The following is a 23149-nucleotide window of genomic DNA, read 5'->3' on the forward strand; positions in this document are numbered from 1 at the left end:
TGGACTTTGCGGTCACTATATTCACAGAATATAAATATAATACACAGTCAGTGCAGCGGTCTGTGATCTGCGGTGGCTCCTGTCGCTGCTCCTCAGACCGGTGCGTGCAGCAGAGGTGACCGAGCGCTGCTCTCCGGCAGTAATGAGGGTCATGTGATGATGGAGAGTTTTCAGTGCTCATCCCTGTAATATATTTCTGGCCACAATCATCCTCATCACTTCGTTGGTTCCTGTACCGGAAACAAAACATTTGTTAGTGGCTCCTGCTCCTCATCATGAGATTGTAGGAAAGAACATAATGACCTGAGCCCAGAGTGAAGACAGTGGGGAAATAAGGATTTGATACGCTGCCGATTTTGCAGGTTTTCCCCCTACAAAGAATGGAGAGGTCTGTAATCTTTATCGTCGGTACACTTCACCTGTGAGAGACAGAATCTAACAATAAAATCCAGAAAATCACATTGTAGGATTGTTACATAATAAAACTGCATTTATTGCATGAAATAAGTATTTGATCACAGACCAACCAGCAAGAATTCTGCCACGTATAGACCTGTTAGGCTTCTAAAGAAAAACACCGGATTACTTACCGGTAATGCTCTTTTATAGAGCCACGACAGCACCCATTGAGAGAGGGGATCCGCCCCTAGGACCAGGAAACCCTACGGAGAGAATAAAAGGGGCGCTCCCCCTCGCTCCCACAGTTGGGTTACAGAGATTGCGAGGAACCGCCCACCAGATTTTTGTAGGTCATTCAATATCATCATTTATAATTAGTTAACTTAAGTATGGCTAACTACAAGAACCAAACACCCTCAACCGTGCTCCTAAAAAAAACCTATAAGGGTGGGAAGTGAAGGGGTGCTGTCGTGGCTCTATAAAAGAGCATTACCGGTAAGTAATCCGGTGTTTTCTCCTCGCCACGACAGCACCCACTTGAGAGACTTTCAGAGATAGTCATTTGGGAGGGATCACCGTGTTAAGAACTGATCTACCGAAGGACAAGTCAGATGAGGAAGACAAGTCTAATCTATAGTGATTATAGAAGGTAGTAGGCAAAGACCAGGTTGCGGCCTTACATATCAGCTCTATCGGAACCTCCGCTCGTTCAGCCCAGGATGATGCAATCGCCCGGGTGGAATGTGCCTTTACGGTCTCGGGCGGATTCTCCCCTTTGGATGAATAGGCCAGACATATTGCATCCCGAATCCACCGAGATAGAGTACCCTTCGTGATTCCAGCTCCTTTCCTATGACCCTGGAAGGAAACAAAGAGAGCCCAGCTCTTCCTCCAGGCACTAGTCCTATCTAAATAGGCTAATATGGCTCTCCTCACATCTAATGGGTGGTATCTTTGTTCTTCCTGACTTGTACGGTTATCATAGAAGGAAGGAAGGAAAATTTCTTGCGATCTGTGAAATTTAGTGCATACTTTGGGTAAGTATGAAGGGTCTGTCTTTAGGACAACTCTGTCTGGGAAGACTGACATAAAGGGAGGATCTATCGATAGTGCCTGTATGTCACTTACTCTTCTCGCTGATACTAAGGCGACAAGAAGAGCTGTCTGGAGGGAGACATGTTTTATGTGAGCTGAATGTAGTGGCTCAAAAGGGTGGTCTGTTAGAGCTTCGAGGACTAAATTAACATCCCAAGGTGGTACATGGGGAATGTGAACTGTCTCTGACCTCTGGCATGCTGCAACAAACCTGGCTACCCACTTATTACCTGCGATATCGTGACCATATAAAGCCCTCAGCGCAGAAATGTGTACTTTTAAGGTACTGACCGCCAGACCTAAATCGTGCCCTTTTTGAAGAAATTCTAGAATCATAGGAATATGAATTTCGTTTGACAGGGCCGTCGGGTAGAGGTTTAGAAATTTTTTCCACACTCTTGCATAGATGGAGGTAGTGGATCTTTTCCTACTTGGTAGCAGAGTGTCAGTTACTTTGTTTGAGAATCCTCTCATCTTTAGCAGCTGCCTATCAAACTCCAGGCTGTTAACCGTAGACCCTTCACATGAGTGTGGTTGAAGGGGCCCTGGAAAAGAAGATCCTGATCCTCCGGGAGGATCCATGGGTCTGAGATTGACATGGCTCTCAGCCAGGAAAACCATGGCCTCTTGTGCCAGAAGGGAGCGATTAAGATCACGTTTGCTCTGTCCTCCCTTATCTTCCTGATTACTGTCGGAAGTAGTATCAGCGGGGGAAAGGCATATGCCTTCTGGAATACCCATGACCCATGACACTTGTAGGGCGTCGAAGATATCTGGATTGTCGGATCGGAACAATGAGGCGAACTTTTTGACTTGCCTGTTGTGTCTTGTCGCAAAAAGGTCTATCTCGGGAGTGCCCCATTTTTTTTACTATCATGAAAAAGATACGACGACTTAGAACCCATTCTCCTTGGTGGAGGGTGTGGCGACTGAGGAAATCTGCCCTCGAATTGTCGATTCCTCTCACATGTAGCGCTGATAGGGACAGAAGGTGCTCCTCTGCTATGGCTAGAATGTCGTCGGCTATAGACATGAGAGCTTCTGATCTTGTTCCTCCTTGGTGGTTTATATATGCAACTGCTGTCTGAAAGGATTCTTGTATGCGTTCCGTGTAGCTGCGGAAGGAATTTAGATAAGGCATGATAGATGGCCTTCAGCTCTCTTTTATTAGGAGAATCATCCGATTCTCTAAGACCACAGACCTTGCACTATTTGATCTCCTAAGTGTGCTCCCCAACCACTAGGACTGGCATCAGTGAAAATAGTTTTTGAAGGTTTAACCACCCAGGGAACCCCACTGGTAAAATGATCCGGATCTAACCACCAGGTAAGAGATTGTAACACGTTTGTTGGTAAAGAAATACGACTATCTAACCGGCCCTGTAATCTTTCTTCCTCCCGAAGTATTGTGTACTGTAATTTCCTGCTATGGAATTGGGCCCACGGAACAGCTGGAATACAAGAAGTGAAGGAACCAAGAAGGGACATACCTTCTCTTAGAGAAATTAGGGGGTTGTTAATCACCGATTGTACTTTGTTTATGATTGCTATTTGTTTAGACTCGGGAAGGAAGCACATTTGATTTATAGAATCTAGAATAATTCCTAAAAATTTTTGATGAGTTGTGGGGGACAATCTAGATTTTTCCCAATTTACTAACCACCCTAATTCCTGTAGGGACGAAATTGAATCAGATAAACGCTGATGACATTGAGAAAGCGAGTTCCCGACTATCAATAGGTCATCTAAATAGGGTATTATGAGGGTGTCTTTTAACCTCAAACATGACATTACCTCTGACATTAGTTTTGTGAAAACTCTAGGGGCTATTGATAGTCCAAAGGGCATTGCTGTGTATTGATAATGCCGTATTTGACCTTTGATCATAACTGCCACCCGTAGATATTTTTCATGCTCACTGAAGATTGGAAGATGGTAATATGCATCTTTAAGGTCAAGAACTGCCATGAAGCAATGGGGAAACAGAAGCTTAATAGTTGACCGAATGGATTCCATTTTAAAAGTTTGGTTCTCTAAGAAGACGTTTAGTCTCCTAAGGTTAATTATTGTTCTATATGATCCGTCTGGTTTCGAAATCAAAAATAAAGGGGAATAAAACCCCCTTCCTTTTTGATGAAAAGGGACTTCCACTAATACTCCTTTGGACAGGAGAGTTATTATTTCCTGCTCCAAGGCCTCTTGTTGTGATTGAGACCTTAAGGAAGTCAATAAAAATGAGTCTGGAGGGACTCGAGAAAATTTTAATTTTAGACCTGTAGTTATAAGGCTAGTTGCCCATGGATTAGAAGTTATTGCCAGCCATTGTGTAGAGAAGAAGGACAACCTACCACCAACGGGTAGATCTGTCCTAACGGGGTTTATCCTCAGGTTTGAAAGGGCGTTTTCCGAAAAAGGCTCCTTTTTGCTTAAAGTCTTTATTAGCCCAACGGTCCTGGTTCTTATAGTCTCGTCTTCTGTTGAACATGGGCTTTCGGAACGCTCTCCTATAGGATGGAAGATAAGTGTTATTGGGGAACCCCTTCTTCCTCTCACCCGCTTTGGTAAGAATTTCATCCAACTTAGTACCAAATAGGTACTCACCCTGGCATGGCAAACCACATAACTTAGACTTCGTTTGGGGATCTCCTTTCCACCCCTTTAGCCACAAGGCGCGGCGAGCCGCGTTGGTCAGACCTGCCGATTTGGCTGCCAATCGTATGGAATCGGCTAAAAAGGCAGTAGCTCCTCTAATCAATGGTATGGAAGACATGAGTTTATTCCGGGAAAGGCCACCTTTCGAACCTTCTTCTAGATCATTCAACCAGACTAGCATGGACCTAGCAGTGCATGTAGCCGAAATAGCCGGTCTGAAAGCTCCTGTACAGGACTCCCATGCTCTTTTTAAAAGGGAATCAGCTTTCCGGTCAAGCGTGTCATGCAAAGATCCCGAATCTTCTACAGGCAGTAAAGATTTTCTAGAAGTGGATGGATGACCATTTGGAGAAATCCTCGTCATTAAAGAGATAGCGTCTTTTTGACGAAGACGGCAACCCTCTTTGCCCCTGGCTTTCCCACTCTTTTTTGACTAAATCCTTTATCGCTGGAATAACAGGAAAAGAAGGTCTCTTTCTTTCGGACAGGCCAGCAAACATCACGTCCTGTGGTGTTTTAAGGGTTTTTGTATCTTCAATACCCATGGTGTTACGTACTGATTTGACTAAATTGTCAATACTGTCTGTAGGAAAGCATGTATCCTGCTCACCCTCTGAGGATATAAACTCTTGGGAACCGTCCGAATCTTTATCCTCAACATCAGAGGATTGTTCAGATCTAGGAGAATTATATTTTTTTCGACTCTCAGGAATTTTATCCGAGCTTCGAAAGGCTCGTAATTCTTCTCTAATCATACTTCTTATATCTTCCGACCTTACTGAAGACTCCTCACGTAAGGTGGATTCGATGCATGACTGGCACAGCTTCTTTAAATAAGTATCCGGGAGCGGCTGAGAGCATAAAGCACATTGCTTATGTTTGGATTTCCCTGTTCTTTTAGCCTAGGGAAATAGATAAAAGAGGGAAGTATAATCAGCCTAATAGGGTAGACAAACACTCACCCCTGAAGCTGTTGTCACAATACCGGCTGAAGAGGAGGAGACGGAGGCACAGATGGAGGAGCCGACCGGTCCGATCTCTTTTCTCTGGCGCTCTTAGAAGACGACCTGCGGCTGCTGCTTGTCCGGCTACCAGGCGTTATAGCGGTGACCTCAGATGAAGGCAACGCTGTGTCCTGGGGAGATGCCATGATGGATGCCGGGTATCAGCGCCGGCGTCCTTTTGTAATGGGGGCCGCCATCTTCTTCCTGCCGCACCCAGAAGTGACTACTACATCCGGGTTGCGGCTCTGCTGTACGCGCCTGCGCCTCCATCCAGCGATCGCGCAGGCGCCGTCCTCCTCCTGTATCACCCCAGAAGTTGTAGTAATACTTCCGGGGGACAAAACACCGGCCACACGCTGCCTGTACGCCACCAAAGATGGCGTCACAGGTTCTCTTACCCCAGCGATCCGATCCCTGCAGGTCGGCTGGCTGGACATCCGTGAGCCAGGCGACTCCCCGATCCTGGTCTCACGGTACCTGCCAGCAGAGGGGGGAAGCTGCCACAGGACCCCCGACGCTGCTTCCAGCTCTGGAGCCCTTGCCGCCCCTATACAGGTAAACTGCGCAAGCGGCATCCAGGCTGGGCATCCTCTTCTCTCCAGGTGTCTCCCATAGGAACAGGAAACCAACTGTGGGAGCGAGGGGGACCGCCCCTTTTATTCTCTCCATAGGGTTTCCTCTTCCTAGGGGCCGATCCCCTCTCTCAAGTGGGTGCTGTCGTGGCGAAGAGAAAACTCCTACTCTGCACTCATTACCTGGATTAATTGCACTTGTGTGACCTCGTTACCTGTATAAAAGACAATTGTCCACACACTCGAACCTGTCCACCATGGCCAAGACCAAAGAGCTGTCTAAAGACACCAGGGACAAAATTGTAGACCTGCACAAGGCTGGAATGGGCTACAGGACAATAGGCAAGCAGCTTGGTGAGAAGCAACAACTGTTGGCCACAATTATTAGAAAATGGAAGAAACACAAGGCGACGGTCAATCTTCCTCAGTCTGGGGCTCCATGCAATATCTCCCCTCGTGGGGTAAGGATGATTCTGAGAAAGGTCAGGACTCAGCCCAGAACTACACGGGAGGACCTGATCAATGACCTGATGAGAGCTGGGACAATAGTCTCAAATATCACCGTTAGTAACCTACTACGGCGTAGTGGATTAAAATCCTGCAGGGCACACAAGGTCTCCCTGCTCACGCCAGAACATGTCCAGGTCCAACTGAAGTTCACCAGTGACCATCTGGATGATCCAAATGAGGCATGGGAGAAGGTCATGTGGTCAGATGAGACCAAAATACAACTTTTTGGTATCAACTCCACTCGTCGTGTTTGGAGGAAGAAGAAGGATGAGAACAAACCCAAGAACATCGTCCCAACCGTGAAGCATGGTGGGGGAAACCTCATACTTTGGGGGTGCTTTTCTACAAAGTGAACAGGACGACTGCACCGTATTGAAGGGAGCATGGATGGGGCCATGTATCGCGAGATTTTGGCCAATAATCTCCTTCCCTCAGTAAGAGCATTGAAGATGGGTCGTGGCTGGGTCTTCCAGCATGACAATGACCCGAAACACACAGCCAAGGCGACTAAGGAGTGGTTCCGTAAGAAGCATTTCATGGTCCTGGAGTGGCCTAGCCAGTCTCCAGACCTGAACCCAATAGAAAACCTTTGGAAAGAGGTGAAACTCAATGTTGCGCAGTGACAGCCCCGAAACCTGAAATATCTGGAGAAGATCTGTATAGAGGAGGGGGCCAATATCCCTGCTGCAGTGTGTGCAAACCTGGTCAAGAACCACAGGAAACGTCTGACCTCTAATTACAACCAAAGGTTTCTGCACAAATATTAAGTTCTGTTTTTCTATTGTATCAAATACTTATTTCATGCAATAAAATGTAAATTAATTATGCAGAAATACAATGTGATTTTCTGTATTTTTTTAGATTCTGTCTCACAGGTGAAGCGTACCTACAATAAAAATTACAGACCTCTCCATTCTTTGTAAGGGGGGAAACTTACAAAATCGGCAGCGTATCAAATACTTATTTTCCCGACTGCATAATTTACAGAAGTTACAGGCCCGAAGCCTGAGGCTGCACTACTGCGAGATGCGGACAACAGATCCTGCTATGATTTGTCAGGTGCAGCGCTCTCCGGACCACCATCTATGTAAGTATATGGTGGGATCACTGCACATCACGTGATGTCACCAGGTTGTTTCAGTAGTGCAGACCATTCCAGTATGCAGGGGGCTACACTGCAAAACTCACCCTCCAGGATCTGATGAACGCGAATGTCCCGGAAAAACTGCTGCACGGCGTAATCCTTCAGGTATCCATATCCTCCGTGCATCTGCAGAGCCTGATTACACACCTGCAGACAGAATAGCATCAGACGGGCAATGTAACCAGCAGAATAGTGAGTGCAGCTCTGAAGTATAATACAAGATCAGTAATGTAATGTATGTACACAGTGACTGCACCAGCAGAATAGTGAGTGCTGCTCAGGAGTATAATACAGGATGTAACTCAGGATCAGTAATGTAATGTATGTACACAGTGACTGCACCAGCAGAATAGTGAGTGCTGCTCAGGAGTATAATACAGGATGTAACTCAGGATCAGTAATGTAATGTATGTACACAGTGACTGCACCAGCAGAATAGTGAGTGCTGCTCAGGAGTATAATACAGGATGTAACTCAGGATCAGTAATGTAATGTATGTACACAGTGACTGCACCAGCAGAATAGTGAGTGCAGCTCTGGAGTATAATACAGGATGTAACTCAGGATCAGTAATGTAATGTATGTACACAGTGACTGCACCAGCAGAATAGTGAGTGCAGCTCTGGAGTATAATACAGGATCAGTAATGTATGTACACAGTGACTGCACCAGCAGAATAGTGAGTGCAGCTCTGGAGTATAATACAGGATCAGTAATGTAATGTATGTACACAGTGACTGCACCAGCAGAATAGTGAGTGCAGCTCTGAAGTATAATACAGGATCAGTAATGTAATGTATGTACACAGTGACTGCACCAGCAGAATAGTGAGTGCAGCTCTGGAGTATAATACAGGATCAGTAATGTATGTACACAGTGACTGACCAGCAGAATAGTGAGTGCAGCTCTGAAGTATAATACAGGATCAGTAATGTAATGTATGTACACAGTGGCTGCACCAGCAGAATAGTGAGTGCAGCTCTGGAGTATAATACAGGATGTAACTCAGGATCAGTAATGTAATGTATGTACACAGTGACTGCACCAGCAGAATAGTGAGTGCAGCTCTGGGGTATAATACAGGAGGTAACTCAGGATCAGTAATGTAATGTATGTACACAGTGACTGCACCAGCAGAATAGTGAGTGCAGCTCTGGGGTATAATACAGATGTAACACAGGATCAGTAATGTAATTTATGTACACAGTGACTGCACCAGCAGAATAGTGAGTGCAGCTCTGGAGTATAATACAGGATGTAACTCAGGATCAGTAATGTAATGTATGTACACAGTGACTGCACCAGCAGAATAGTGAGTGCAGCTCTGGGGTATAATACAGGATGTAACTCAGGATCAGTAATGTAATATATGTACACAGTGACTGCACCAGCAGAATAGTGAGTGCAGCTCTGGGGTATAATACAGGATGTAACTCAGGATCAGTAATGTAATGTATGTACACAGTGACTGCACCAGCAGAATAGTGAGTGCAGCTCTGGGGTATAATACAGGTTGTGACTTAAAAAAGTAACCATGCAGTAGATGAAAACCATGCATTAACGCATAACAGTCTGGAGCGCTGATGAGGTGTATGACATTTCAGGGTGTATTTTTCCAGTTTCTTACGTCGCTCACCTTAAAACATTCGTCAGTAGCGTACAATTTGGCCATAGCGCAGAGCGTGGCGGCGTCTCTGTGCTCCTCCTGCAGAGCTTGCGCTGCATGGCGTACGATCAGCCGCGCAGTAACCAGCTGTGTCGCCATCTCCGCCAATCGGAACTGTAGATACTGAGGGAAAGAAACATCACACAACAAAACCCGAGGAGGAAGATGATTTCTGTCGGTTACAGTGATGCGCTATAACGTTACCTGATTATTAGCGAGCGGCTCCCCGAACTGCTTCCGCACAGAAAGGTGATCGCGGGACAGTAATACGGAGGCGTGGGCCGCACCCAGCGAGCACGAGGCTGAGGAAGACATAGCTGCAGTAAGTCCTCGCATAGAGGCGAAACCACGGATGACCTGAGCAGTCCACCTGACCACCCACAGGCTCCCACTACAAGGAAGATGGACGCAAGGGTCAGGGAAGGAGAGAGGAGAGGACGGAAGGGTCAGCGAAGGAGAGAGGAGAGGACGGAAGGGTAAGGGAAGGAGAGAGGAGAGGACGGAAGGGTCAGGGAAGGAGAGAGGAGAGGACGGAAGGGTCAGGGAAGGAGAGAGGAGAGGACGAAAGGGTCAGGGAAGGAGAGAGGAGAGGACGGAAGGGTCAGAGAAGGAGAGAGGAGAGGACGGAAGGGTCAGGGAAGGAGAGAGGAGAGGACGGAAGGGTCAGGGAAGGAGAGAGGAGAGGACGGAAGGGTCAGGGAAGGAGAGAGGAGAGGACAGAAGGGTAAGGGAAGGAGAGAGGAGAGGACAGAAGGGTAAGGGAAGGAGAGAGGAGAGGACGGAAGGGTAAGGGAAGGAGAGAGGAGAGGACGGAAGGGTAAGGGAAGGAGAGAGGAGAGGACGGAAGGGTCAGGGAAGGAGAGAGGAGAGGACGGAAGGGTCAGGGAAGGAGAGAGGAGAGGACGGAAGGGTAAGGGAAGGAGAGAGGAGAGGATGGAAGGGGCAGGGAATGATGGAAGAGAGGATGGAAGGCTCAGGAAAGGATGGAGAGGACAGAAGGGTCAAAGAAGGAGAGAGGAGAGGACGGAAGGGTCAGGGAAGGATGGAGGAGAGGACAGATGGAGAAGGAGGGAGGAGGATAGCTGTGTTTGGCTGCAGCTTTCTCTCCTCTCCCCATTGAAAACCAGATGCGCACCTGAAGACCTGAGATTTAACAGGGTACTTCCATCTCAGTGAGTGATGACATAACTGGGATGTGCAGCAGTGGTGGTCTGACCTCTGGGACCCTCACTGACCTTAAGAATGATAGGACCTCAGCACTGTGTCCCTGTTATTGCTTTTCTCTGGAGAAGGGTTTTCCATTCCAGTCAATGGTTTGACTGGATTTTTCTGTCCATTATGGTGGCCGCTCCTGTGTATGCAGGAAACATGGCCAATAAGGAAGCAGTGGGGCGATCATTCTCCGGATCTGTGCTGGTCCCAGTGGTCGGATTCCCAACAATCATTAAAGAGGCGCTGTCACCAGGTCAGAAGCGGACGGCGTTTGCTCTTCATTTCTTTCCGCTGATTATTCCTCTTTTTGTTTTTTTAACCCATCATATGGTTCCAGAGTTACAAACTTTTATAGCCTTTAAAAAGGAGGCGGCGCTCACAGGGTAATAATACAGAGTCATACAGACACGCCCCGGAGGATCTGTGAGCCACACCCCCTTGTAAAGACTATAAAAACTTGTACTGAATGAAAAGGCCCATACCTCTGCAACTGTAGAGTTACTAATAATAATAATTAATAGGCACATCCCTATACCTCCCATACAGCCGTCACCGCACAGATCTGTCACCTATAGCTCCCATACAGCCGTCACCCACCACACAGCACAGATGTCACCTATACCTCCCATACAGCCGTCACCACACAGCACAGATCTGTCACCTATACCTCCCATACAGCCGTTACCACAGATCTGTCACCTATACCTCCCATACAGCCGTCACCGCACAGATCTGTCACCTATAGCTCCCATACAGCCGTCACCCACCACACAGCACAGATGTCACCTATACCTCCCATACAGCCGTCACCACACAGCACAGATCTGTCACCTATACCTCCCATACAGCCGTTACCACAGATCTGTCACCTATACCTCCCATACAGCCGTCACCGCACAGATCTGTCACCTATAGCTCCCATACAGCCGTCACCCACCACACAGCACAGATGTCACCTATACCTCCCATACAGCCGTCACCACACAGCACAGATCTGTCACCTATAGCTCCCATACAGCCGTTACCACAGATCTGTCACCTATACCTCCCATACAGCCGTCACCACACAGCACAGATCTGTCACCTATACCTCCCATACAGCCGTTACCACACAGCACAGATCTGTCACCTATAGCTCCCATACAGCCGTCACCACACAGCACAGATCTGTCACCTATAGCTCCCATACAGCCGTCACCACACAGGACAGATCTGTCACCTATACCTCCCATACAGCCGTTACCACACAGCACAGATCTGTCACCTATAGCTCCCATACAGCCGTCACCACACAGCACAGATCTGTCACCTATAGCTCCCATACAGCCGTCACCACACAGGACAGATCTGTCACCTATACCTCCCATACAGCCGTCACAGCACAGCACAGATCTGTCACCTATAGCTCCCATACAGCCATCACAGCACAGCACAGATCTGCCACCTATACCTCCCATACAGCCGTCACCACACAGCACAGATCTGTCACCTATACCTCCCATACAGCCGTCACCACACAGCACAGATCTGTCACCTATACCTCCCATACAGCCGTTACCACACAGATCTGTCACCTATACCTCCCATACAGCCGTCACCGCACAGATCTGTCACCTATAGCTCCCATACAGCCGTCACCACACAGCACAGATCTGTCACCTATAGCTCCCATACAGCCGTCACCACACAGCACAGATCTGTCACCTATAGCTCCCATACAGCCGTCACCCACCACACAGCACAGATGTCACCTATACCTCCCATACAGCCGTCACCACACAGCACAGATCTGTCACCTATACCTCCCATACAGCCGTTACCACAGATCTGTCACCTATACCTCCCATACAGCCGTCACCGCACAGATCTGTCACCTATAGCTCCCATACAGCCGTCACCCACCACACAGCACAGATGTCACCTATACCTCCCATACAGCCGTCACCACACAGCACAGATCTGTCACCTATACCTCCCATACAGCCGTTACCACACAGCACAGATCTGTCACCTATAGCTCCCATACAGCCGTCACCACACAGCACAGATCTGTCACCTATAGCTCCCATACAGCCGTCACCACACAGGACAGATCTGTCACCTATACCTCCCATACAGCCGTCACAGCACAGCACAGATCTGTCACCTATAGCTCCCATACAGCCATCACAGCACAGATCTGCCACCTATACCTCCCATACAGCCGTCACCACACAGCACAGCTCTGTCACCTATAGCTCCCATACAGCCGTTACCACACAGATCTGTCACCTATACCTCCCATACAGCCGTCACCGCACAGATCTGTCACCTATAGCTCCCATACAGCCGTCACCACACAGCACAGATCTGTCACCTATAGCTCCCATACAGCCGTCACCACACAGCACAGATCTGTCACCTATAGCTCCCATACAGCCGTCACCCACCACACAGCACAGATGTCACCTATACCTCCCATACAGCCGTCACCACACAGCACAGATCTGTCACCTATACCTCCCATACAGCCGTCACCGCACAGATCTGTCACCTATAGCTCCCATACAGCCGTCACCACACAGCACAGATCTGTCACCTATACCTCCCATACAGCCGTCACCACACAGCACAGATCTGTCACCTATAGCTCCCATACAGCTGTCACAGCACAGCACAGATCTGTCATCTATACCTCCCATACAGCCATCACAGCACAGCACAGATCTGCCATCTATACCTCCCATATAGCCGTCACCGCACAGCACAGATCTGTCACCTATACCTCCCATACAGCCGTCACCACACAGCACAGATCTGTCACCTATACCTCCCATACAGCCGTCACCACACAGCACAGATCTGTCACCTATACCTCCCATACAGCCGTCACCACACAGCACAGATCTGTCACCTATACCTTCCATACAGCCGTCACCACACAGCACAGATCTGTCACCTATAGCTCCCATACAGCTGTCACCACACAGATCTGTCACCTATACCTCCCATACAAACGTCACAGCACAGATATGTCACCTATAGCTCCCATACAGCCGTCACCGCACAGCACAGATCTGTCACCTATACCTCCCATACAGCCGTCACAGCACAGCACAGATCTGTCACCTATACCTCCCATACAGCCGTCACCACACAGCACAGATCTGTCACCTATACCTCCCATACAGCCGTCACCACACAGCATAGATCTGTCACCTATACCTCCCATACAGCCGCCACCGCACCGCACAGATCTGTCACCTATACCGCCCATACAGCCGCCAACGCACCGCACAGATCTGTCACCTATACCTCCCATACAGCTGTCACCACACAGCACAGATCTGTCACCTATACCTCTCATACAAACGTCACAGCACAGATCTGTCACCTATAGCTCCCATACAGACGTCACAGCACAGATCTGTCACCTATAGCTCCCATACAGCCGTCACCGCACAGCACAGATCTGTCACCTATAGCTCCCATACAGCCGTCACCGCACAGCACAGATCTGTCACCTATACCTTCCATACAGACGTCACGGCACAGATCTGTCACCTATACCTCCCATACAGCAGTCACGGCACCTCACAGATCTGCCACCTATAGCTCCCATACAGCCGTCACCGCACAGATCTGTCACCTATACCGCCCATACAGCCGTCACGGCACCTCACAGATCTGTCACCTATACCTCCCATACAGCCGTCACCGCACTGCACAGATCTGTCACCTATACCTCCCATACAGACGTCACAGCACAGATCTGTCACCTATACTGCCCATACAGCCGTCACCACACAGCACAGATCTGTCACCTATAGCTCCCATACAGACGTCACAGCACAGATCTGTCACCTATACTGCCCATACAGCCGTCACCACACAGCACAGATCTGTCACCTATAGCTCCCATACAGCCGTCACCACACAGATCTGTTACCTATACCTCCCATATAACCGTCACCACACAGCACAGATCTGCCACCTATACCGCCCATACAGCCGTCACCACACAGCACAGATCTGCCACCTATACAGCCGTCACCACACAGCACAGATCTGTCACCTATAGCTCCCATACAGCCGTCACCACACAGCACAGATCTGTCACCTATACCGCCCATACAGCCGTCACCGCACCTCACAGATCTGCCACCTATACCTCCCATACAGGTATATATGTCACAGCACAGCACAGATCTGTCACCTATACCGCCCATACAGCCGTCACCGCACTGCACAGATCCATCACCTATACCTCCCATACAGGTATATATATCACCGCACAGATCAGTCACCTATACAGGTATATATAGCACCGCATAAATCTGCCGGCTCTCACCTATGTTTATCCTCCCTCCATTCAGTCCTTTCATTGCAATCAGGAATCCTTGGCCTTCCTCACCGAGCCGGTTTGATACGGGGACGACACAATCCTCAAATATCACCGCTCTTGTTGGCTGCGAGTTCCACCCAACCTGCAGCAGAAATCATTGCGGGGTCACAAAGGAGAAGACCGGAAACACTCAGCTTTCTGCAGATCCTGAATGGCCTATAAATCAGTACAGGTATACATACCTCCACACATCCAATCCAATGCAGGTCTCTACACAGCAATTGGCAGGCCACTCAGGGACGTCACCCAGCTTTCTACAGATCCTGAATGGCAGATTTAACTTGCAAAAAGAGGGGTGACAACACTGTCCGTGCTGCGCTCAGCAGATTGGATGATTATGGGCGAGTGCCGTGAGGCTGTGCAGGTGATTGCACGGTCACACACTAACAGTATCAGTACCAGGTCACACTCCCTTATTTTGCACACAGATCCGATTTGCCTCCTCACCTTTTTTTCTTTCTTTCCAAAGCTGAGCCCCGGTGTCCCCTTCTCCACCACCAGGCAGGAGATGCCCCGCGATCCGCTGCCCCCCGTCCTGCACATCACTAGGTACACATCTGTGTCTCCTCCACCGCTGATGAAAGCCTGGAGGATGAAGACGGGAGTGACAACGAGCTGCACCCTACAACATTCATGTTACAGCTGAACATCACTCAAATCCTGACACCTGGAGTGGAAACCGTCCTCCTCCTCCCCAGAGGCCGGGAAGCTGAGATACGAGGCGCTGTTTGTATGGTGAACCATAGATTTACCAGTGATGACAAATGCCAACAGCCCCACATATCTCAGCTTCCCGAGTCCCTACCGGACAGATCTGTGGTCACATCCAGCACCTTGGATCCATTCAGGAGGTAGTGATCGCCGTCCCGCTTTGCAGATGTCAGCAGAGACGCTGCGTCACTTCCACTGCCTGGGAATAGCCAGAGAGGAGCGTATCAGTAACATGTCCTCCCGAGGAGGTATACGGTATATACACTGCGATCAGTACTCACCTGGCTCCGTCAGACAGTAAGACGCAAACTTCTCCATGCTGCAGAGCGCGGGGCAGAGCCGATGCCGCTGATCATCGTTCCCAAACGTGTCGATCATCCAAACACACATACTGAGGGGGGAGCAGACCATGAACGTGAGCGTCACAGACCACCCGTACAGAGACTGTGAAGGGTTAAACTAAACTAAAGGGCTTAATTTTGTGCTTTTCGAATCCATCTTGCTGTTTTGAGATAAATTCTGTTACTGGGCTAAAGTTCACAGCTGTTATGAGACCTTGATTGTTTCAGCCTGAACAAGATATGACACTGAGGGTGTATTGTTCTACGAGACCTTGTCGTACAAGCTGTTCCTGCATTCTTATAGGTTAATAACTGTGAGCGTGTTCTTATGTTGATTGGTTGAAGCATAACTTGTTAAGATTATGAAAAGTGTGACACAATAAACGGGGGTCAGAGATCTGCTCGATCCTCCCAAACAGAGACACAGAGACATACGTCTCCGTCTGGTCATTTTCAGTTGCCTGCAAAACGCCCTGTGGATCAATTTGAAAATCGCTGAGTCAACCGTGAAGGGTCACTTCAGATCCTCCCCCAACAAGACCCCCCTGTACCACATGTCACTGCCCCTGCATCAATAGGACGACAGGTGCCGGATTAGAGGAGATGCCGGATTAGAGAAGATTCCGGATTATCAGGGCGGTCATAGAGAAGTATCCAGAGCTCACTGGTCAGGGAAGAGAGACTCCAGGAAGGAAATATCTAAGGAGGGATCGCCCGAGGCCGCAAAGATGACTTCTGTTCCCCCTGCAAACGCTCCCAGCAGCCCGGACCCCATCATCACACATGGGGGGCACAGGCTAGAACAGCCAGATTACAGGAGGGAAGAGGAAGATTATTATTATCGTCCCGAAATTAACGAGGACGTCCAGCAACGGTCTGATGTGTCATCTACTACAACATTGATTTAAGAAGCTTTTGGGGCATTTTATGTTTTTGTTTCTGCTTCGTACTAGTCGTTTACAGACAGATGAAATGTGCACAATACGCAGAAACGTCCGGGGTCCCACGGCACATTCATGGGGGGCTATATTTTTTCAGTCCCATCGTCCCTCCCGTATGAAGGCCGTCCCCATTTTCCCCTGGTGTATACCATTCAGCCACATTGCCCCCACGGGTACAACATCCGACCCCTAGCCACCCAATCTGTAATACATCCGGGTCCTCACTGCTGGTGTATAACCTCCGGCCCCTCACATCTCCCCTCCAGTGTATAGCCTCGGCCCCTCACACCCCCCCTCCAGTGTATAGCCTCGGCCCCTCACACCCCCCCTCCAGTGTATAGCCTCGGCCCCTCACATCCCCCCTCCAGTGTATAGCCTCGGCCCCTCACACCCCCCCTCCAGTGTATAGCCTCCGGCCCCTCACACCCCCCCCCTCCAGTGTATAGCCTCCGGCCCCTCACACCCCCCCTCCAGTGTATAGCATCCGGCCCCCCACACCCCCCTTCCAGTGTATATCCTCCGGCCCCTCACACCCCCCCTCCAGTGTATATCCTCCGGCCCCTCACACCCCCCCTCCAGTGTATATCCTCCAGCCCCTCACATCCTCCCTCCAGTGTATATCCTCCGGCCCCTCTCACCCTCCCTCCAGTGTATATCCTCCGGCCCCTCACCCCCCCCCCTCCAGTGTATATCCTCCGGCCCCTCACATCCCCCCTCCAGTGTATATCCTCCGACCCCTCACATCCCCCCTCCAGTGTATATCCTCCGGCCCCTCACATCCCCCCTCCAGTGTATATCCTCCGGCCCCTCACATCCCCCCTCCAGTGTATAGCCTCCGACCCCTCACACCCCCCCCTCCAGTGTACAGCCTCCGACCCCTCACCCCCCCTCCAGTGTATAGCCTCCACCCCTCACACACCCCCTCCAGTGTATAGCCTCCACCCCTCACACCCCCTCCAGTGAATAGCCTCCGGCCCCTCACACCCCCCCTCCAGTGTATAGCCTCCACCCCTCACACCCCCCCTCCAGTGTATAGCCTCCACCCCTCACACCCCCTCCAGTGTATAGCCTCTGGCCCCTCACACCCCCCCTTCAGTGTATAGCCTCCACCCCTCACACCCCCCTCCAGTGTATAGCCTCCGGCCCCTCACACCCCCTCCAGTGCATAGCCTCCCAACCCCCCCCACACCTCCCCCTTCAGTGTATAGCCTTCAGCCCCTCACACCCCCCCTCCAGTGTATATCCTCTGACCCCTCACACCCCCCCTCCAGTGTATATCCTCCGGCCCCTCACACCCCCCCTCCAGTGTATAGCCTCCCACCCCTCCCCCTCCAGTGTATAGCCTCCACCCCTCACACACCCCCTCCAGTGTATAGCCTCCACCCCTCACACCCCCTCCAGTGTATAGCCTCCACCCCTCACACCCCCCCTCCAGTGTATAGCCTCCACCCCTCACACCCCCTCCAGTGTATAGCCTCCACCCCTCACACCCCCCCTCTAGTGTATAGCCTCCACCCCTCACACCCCCTCCAGTGTATAGCCTCTGGCCCCTCACACCCCCCCTTCAGTGTATAGCCTCCACCCCTCACATCCCCCTCCAGTGTATAGCCTCCGGCCCCTCACACCCCCTCCAGTGCATAGCCTCCCACCCCTCACACCTCCCCCTTCAGTGTATAGCCTCCAGCCCCTCACACCCCCCCTCCAGTGTATATCCTCTGACCCCTCACACCCCCCCTCCAGTGTATATCCTCCGGCCCCTCACACCCCCCCTCCAGTGTATAGCCTCCTCCCCCTCCAGTGTATAGCCTCCGGCCCCTCACCCCCCCCCCTCCAGTGTATATCCTCCGGCCCCTCACATCCCCCCTCCAGTGTATATCCTCTGGCCCCTCACATCCCCCCTCCAGTGTATAGCCTCCGGCCCCTCACACCCCCCCTCCAGTGTATAGCCTCCACCCCTCACATCCCCCCACCAGTGTATAGCCTCCACCCCTCACACCCCCTCCAGTGTATATCCTCCGGCCCCTCACACCCCCCCCCCTCACACAATTGCATATGGTGTAGAACTGTAGATGCAGGACAGAGAAGCCCTGGTGATGTAAAGTGGAGGGGGCACATACTTTTCTGTACATAGTGTATACAGACATTACACATTGGAGCCCATATAGTGCAATCTCCTGTGCAGGATGCAACGTGATCTATGCAGGGGTGCGGGGCGCGGCATGGTCCATGTCGGGGTGCGGGGTGAGGGTCGTCACGTGGCCCATGGGGGGGCACAGCGCAGTCTGCGGGGGAGCACATTGATGCGATCCATGGGTTGGTGCTGGTCGTCGCATGGTCTGTGGGGTTGCAGTGCAGTCTGTGGGGCGGTGCGGGTCGTTGTGCGGTCCGTGGGGCGGTGCGGGTCATTGTGCGGTCCGTGGGGCGGTGCGGGTCATTGTGCGGTCCGTGGGGCGGTGCCGGTCGTTGTGCGGTCCGTGGGGCGGTGCGGGTCGTTGTGTGCTCCTTGGGGCGGTGCGGGTCATTGTGCGGTCCGTGGGGCGGTGCGGGTCGTTGTGCGGTCCGTGGGGCGGTGCGGGTCGTTGTGCGGTCCGTGGGGCAGGGCGGTGCGGGTCGTTGTGCGGTCCGTGGGGCGGTGCCGGTCGTTGTGCGGTCTGTGGGGCGGTGCGGGTCGTTGTGCGGTCCGTGGGGCGGTGCGGGTCGTTGTGCGGTCCGTGGGGCGGTGCGGGTCATTGTGCGGTCCGTGGGGCAGGGCGGTGCGGGTCGTTGTGCGGTCCGTGGGGCAGGGCGGGTCGTTGTGCGGTCCGTGGGGCGGTGCGGGTCGTTGTGCGGTCCGTGGGGCGGTGCGGGTCGTTGTGCGGTCCGTGGGGCGGTGCGGGTCGTTGTGCGGTCCGTGGGGCGGTGCCGGTCGTTGTGCGGTCCGTGGGGCGGTGCGGGTCGTTGTGCGGTCCGTGGGGCGGTGCCGGTCGTTGTGCGGTCTGTGGGGCGGTGCGGGTCGTTGTGCGGTGCCGGTCGTTGTGCGGTCTGTGGGGCGGTGCGGGTCGTTGTGCGGTCCGTGGGGCGGTGCGGGTCGTTGTGCGGTGCCGGTCGTTGTGCGGTCTGTGGGGCGGTGCGGGTCGTTGTGCGGTCCGTGGGGCGGTGCGGGTCGTTGTGCGGTCCGTGGGGCGGTGCGGGTCGTTGTGCGGTCCGTGGGGCGGTGCGGGTCGTTGTGCGGTCCGTGGGGCGGTGCGGGTCGTTGTGCGGTCCGTGGGGCGGTGCCGGTCGTTGTGCGGTCTGTGGGGCGGTGCGGGTCGTTGTGCGGTGCCGGTCGTTGTGCGGTCTGTGGGGCGGTGCGGGTCGTTGTGCGGTCCGTGGGGCGGTGCGGGTCGTTGTGCGGTGCCGGTCGTTGTGCGGTCTGTGGGGCGGTGCGGGTCGTTGTGCGGTCCGTGGGGCGGTGCGGGTCGTTGTGCGGTCCGTGGGGCGGTGCGGGTCGTTGTGCGGTCCGTGGGGCGGTGCGGGTCGTTGTGCGGTCCGTGGGGCGGTGCGGGTCGTTGTGCGGTCCGTGGGGCGGTGCGGGTCGTTGTGCGGTCCGTGGGGCGGTGCCGGTCGTTGTGCGGTCCGTGGGGCGGTGCGGGTCGTTGTGCGGTGCCGGTCGTTGTGCGGTCTGTGGGGCGGTGCGGGTCGTTGTGCGGTCCGTGGGGCGGTGCGGGTCGTTGTGCGGTCCGTGGGGCGGTGCGGGTCGTTGTGCGGTCCGTGGGGCGGTGCGGGTCGTTGTGCGGTCCGTGGGGCGGTGCGGGTCGTTGTGCGGTCCGTGGGGCGGTGCGGGTCGTTGTGCGGTCCGTGGGGCGGTGCGGGTCGTTGTGCGGTCCGTGGGGCGGTGCGGGTCGTTGTGCGGTCCGTGGGGCGGTGCGGGTCGTTGTGCGGTCCGTGGGGCAGTGCGGGTCGTTGTGCGGTCCGTGGGGCGGTGTGGGTCGTTGTGCTGGCGGTGCCCCCTACTTGTGGATGCTCATGTACGCCGTGGTGCTGACGCATCCTGTAGCCAGCGCCTCGAATATGATGGAGGTGTCCAGACGAGACAGGCCCGATCCTCCCACGTCTGGACGGGTGTAGATCCCACCGAAGCCGAGCTGTGCCGCCCTCCGCATGGTCTCCACGGGGAACATCTCCTGTGTGCGGAGGAGGAGGAGGAGATATCGGTCACATTGCAGGATTAGCGCCGCCGCTGTGCGCAGGGAGTGTGCGGTACTGCAGCTCAGCCCCACATGTCACCACACACATCCCCGGCGGAGCTTCCCCCTCACACGCTCCTTCCTCACCTTCTCATCCCACAGCGCCATGTTTGGAGACATCTCTTTGGAGGCAAAGTTGAAGGCCACTTTCTGAAACTCCTTCTGCTCCTCACTCAGCCCAATGGAGGCTGCAAAACACGGGAATCACAACACCTGCAGCAGAACTACAACTCCCAGCATGCCCTTTTTATAATATCACACCTAGAATTAGTTGCCAAGGGCAACCCCAGTCCTGATAGCGGTTTCCATTCTAACCAATCAGAATACAGCATCTTAGTCACATGACAACCCTTGCTCTCTCAGAAGCCGTCATGTGACCTTTCCTGCAGCCGATGAATGACATAAGTCACGTGTACACCATATTCCCGTTCGCTCCGCCCACTAATTGTTAACCCTTCGTGTCCTTACGATCTACAGCTGAAGCCGTCCCTCTGCCGGGAGCTGCGCTCATCCCGCTGAGAACATTTCTGAGAGACCGAGAGAGCAGAGATCCGAGCCTGACCCCGAGGGCCATAACTGTGAGCGCCGACGTCGAGCTTGCGGGGCATCACGGTACATGTAGTTTATATCCCAGGAGATGCACAATTGTGCAGGGAAGAAAGGAAACTACAATTCCCAGCAGCCCGCGCAGAGGGGGCGGAGCTCTGTGGTATATGATCTTCTGATTAGCCAGGCGAAGAGGCTCGTCTTAAAGGAGCCGCCGCTGTTAGGTAACTATGGCTGGAGGTGTGGGGCCGCACGGTGCTGTGGAGGAGCGGGCATGCTGGGAGCTGTAGTGCTTACTTTATCATTTACATCGTCTATCTGTAACGTCAGACTCCGCAGCAGCAGAACATCGTCCCACATACTGCAGAGCAGCGGCCGCCATAGCCCGGAGCATCCCCACACGCCGCAGCACATCGCCAGCCATAGTGACCCGGGCACAGCCGCCCTCTCAGACGGCAGCTTCAGCCCCATCCGGATCACTGAGCCGCACCCCCCACATCACAGGTCAGCACATGTCTGGACACACGGGAATCCACGGGGCACCGTATACGAAATCCACCCCCCCATATACCGGGAGCGACCCCACGAAATCCACCCCCCCCATATACCGGGAGCGACCCCACGAAATCCACCCCCCCATATACCGGGAGCGACCGCACGAGATCCACCCCCCCCCCCCCCATATACCGGGAGCGACCCCACAAAATCCACCCCCCCCATATACCGGGAGCGACCCCACGAAATCCACCCCCCCATATACCGGGAGCGACCCCACAAAATCCACCCCCCCCATATACCGGGAGCGACCCCACAAAATCCACCCCCCCATATACCGGGAGCGACCCCACAAAATCCACCCCCCCATATACCGGGAGCGACCCCACAAAATCCACCCCCCCATATACCGGGAGCGACCCCACAAAATCCACCCCCCCCATATACCGGGAGCGACCCCACAAAATCCACCCCCCCATATACCGGGAGCGACCCCACAAAATCCACCCCCCCATATACCGGGAGCGACCCCACAAAATCCCCCCCCCATATACCGGGAGCGACCCCACAAAATCCACCCCCCCATATACCGGGAGCGACCCCACAAAATCCACCCCCCCCATATACCGGGAGCGACCCCACAAAATCCACCCCCCCATATACCGGGAGCGACCCCACAAAATCCACCCCCCCATATACCGGGAGCGACCCCACAAAATCCACCCCCCCATATACCGGGAGCGACCCCACAAAATCCACCCCCCCATATACCGGGAGCGACCCCACAAAATCCACCCCCCCATATACCGGGAGCGACCCCACAAAATCCACCCCCCCATATACCGGGAGCGACCCCACAAAATCCACCCCCCCCATATACCGGGAGCGACCCCACAAAATCCACCCCCCCCATATACCGGGAGCGACCCCACAAAATCCCCCCCCCATATACCGGGAGCAACCCCACAAAATCCACACCACCCCCCGCCCTGTATACCAGGAGCGCCCCACTAAATTCCCCCTTCCTCCCTATACTGGGAGCGCCCCAAGAGACCCCCAATACACCAGGAGCGCCCCACGAGACCCCCCTGTACACTGGGAGGGCCCCACCAAATCTCCCCCCGTACATCGGGAGCAACACCACAAAATCCCCCCTCCTCTCCCATACACCAGGAGCGCCCCACTTGACCCCCCCCCCCCCCCGTGTACCGGGAACACCCCACAAGCACCCCCCATGAGACCCGCATACTGGGAACCCTCCACAAGTCCCAC

General features: G+C 53.1%; 2 protein-coding genes across 5 annotated transcripts in view; one reads left to right on the forward strand and one right to left on the reverse strand.

Annotated features, from left to right (window-relative positions):
• ACAD8 (acyl-CoA dehydrogenase family member 8) lies at window positions 1-21427 on the reverse strand. Of its 2 annotated transcripts, none has more exons than XM_069741746.1 (11): window positions 21305-21427; window positions 20924-21024; window positions 20604-20773; window positions 15631-15740; window positions 15472-15548; window positions 15086-15223; window positions 14585-14720; window positions 9247-9344; window positions 9013-9165; window positions 7421-7523; window positions 1-230 (listed from the first exon to the last, which is right to left on the reverse strand). In XM_069741746.1, the coding sequence occupies exons 1-11, from the start codon at window positions 21408-21410 to the stop codon at window positions 178-180; spliced, it is 1245 nt and encodes a 414-aa protein (XP_069597847.1). In that variant the 5' UTR covers window positions 21411-21427; the 3' UTR covers window positions 1-177. The 2 variants fall into 2 exon arrangements, with proteins under 2 accessions (XP_069597847.1, XP_069597848.1); XM_069741747.1 differs by having other exon boundaries at window positions 21098-21318.
• THYN1 (thymocyte nuclear protein 1) overlaps window positions 21312-23149 on the forward strand; it is a 5041-nt gene continuing 3203 nt past the window's right edge. The window contains exon 1 of one of the 3 annotated variants that reach the window (XM_069741752.1): window positions 21312-21448. The gene's annotated coding sequence lies outside the window, so the exon portion shown is untranslated. Of the gene's footprint in view, window positions 21449-21542; window positions 21887-23149 lie in introns of those variants that run through there. The other 2 variants (XM_069741751.1, XM_069741750.1) reach the window with 2 other exon arrangements.

This window comes from Ranitomeya imitator, chromosome 10 (genome assembly GCF_032444005.1).
Source record: "Ranitomeya imitator isolate aRanImi1 chromosome 10, aRanImi1.pri, whole genome shotgun sequence".
In the NCBI taxonomy this organism is placed as follows: domain Eukaryota; kingdom Metazoa; phylum Chordata; class Amphibia; order Anura; family Dendrobatidae; genus Ranitomeya; species Ranitomeya imitator.

Coding starts and splice junctions, on each gene's coding strand:
- ACAD8 (XM_069741746.1), bottom strand. CDS start 21,410: ATGGCCCTCGGGGTCAGGCTCGGATCTCTGCTCTCTCGGTCTCTCAGA. Junction 21,025..21,304: donor GACGGCTTCAGCTGTAGATC/GTAAGGACACGA, acceptor CGTGTTTTGCAG/CCTCCATTGGGCTGAGTGAG. Junction 14,721..15,085: donor TTGGAAAGAAAGAAAAAAAG/GTGAGGAGGCAA, acceptor TTTCTGCTGCAG/GTTGGGTGGAACTCGCAGCC.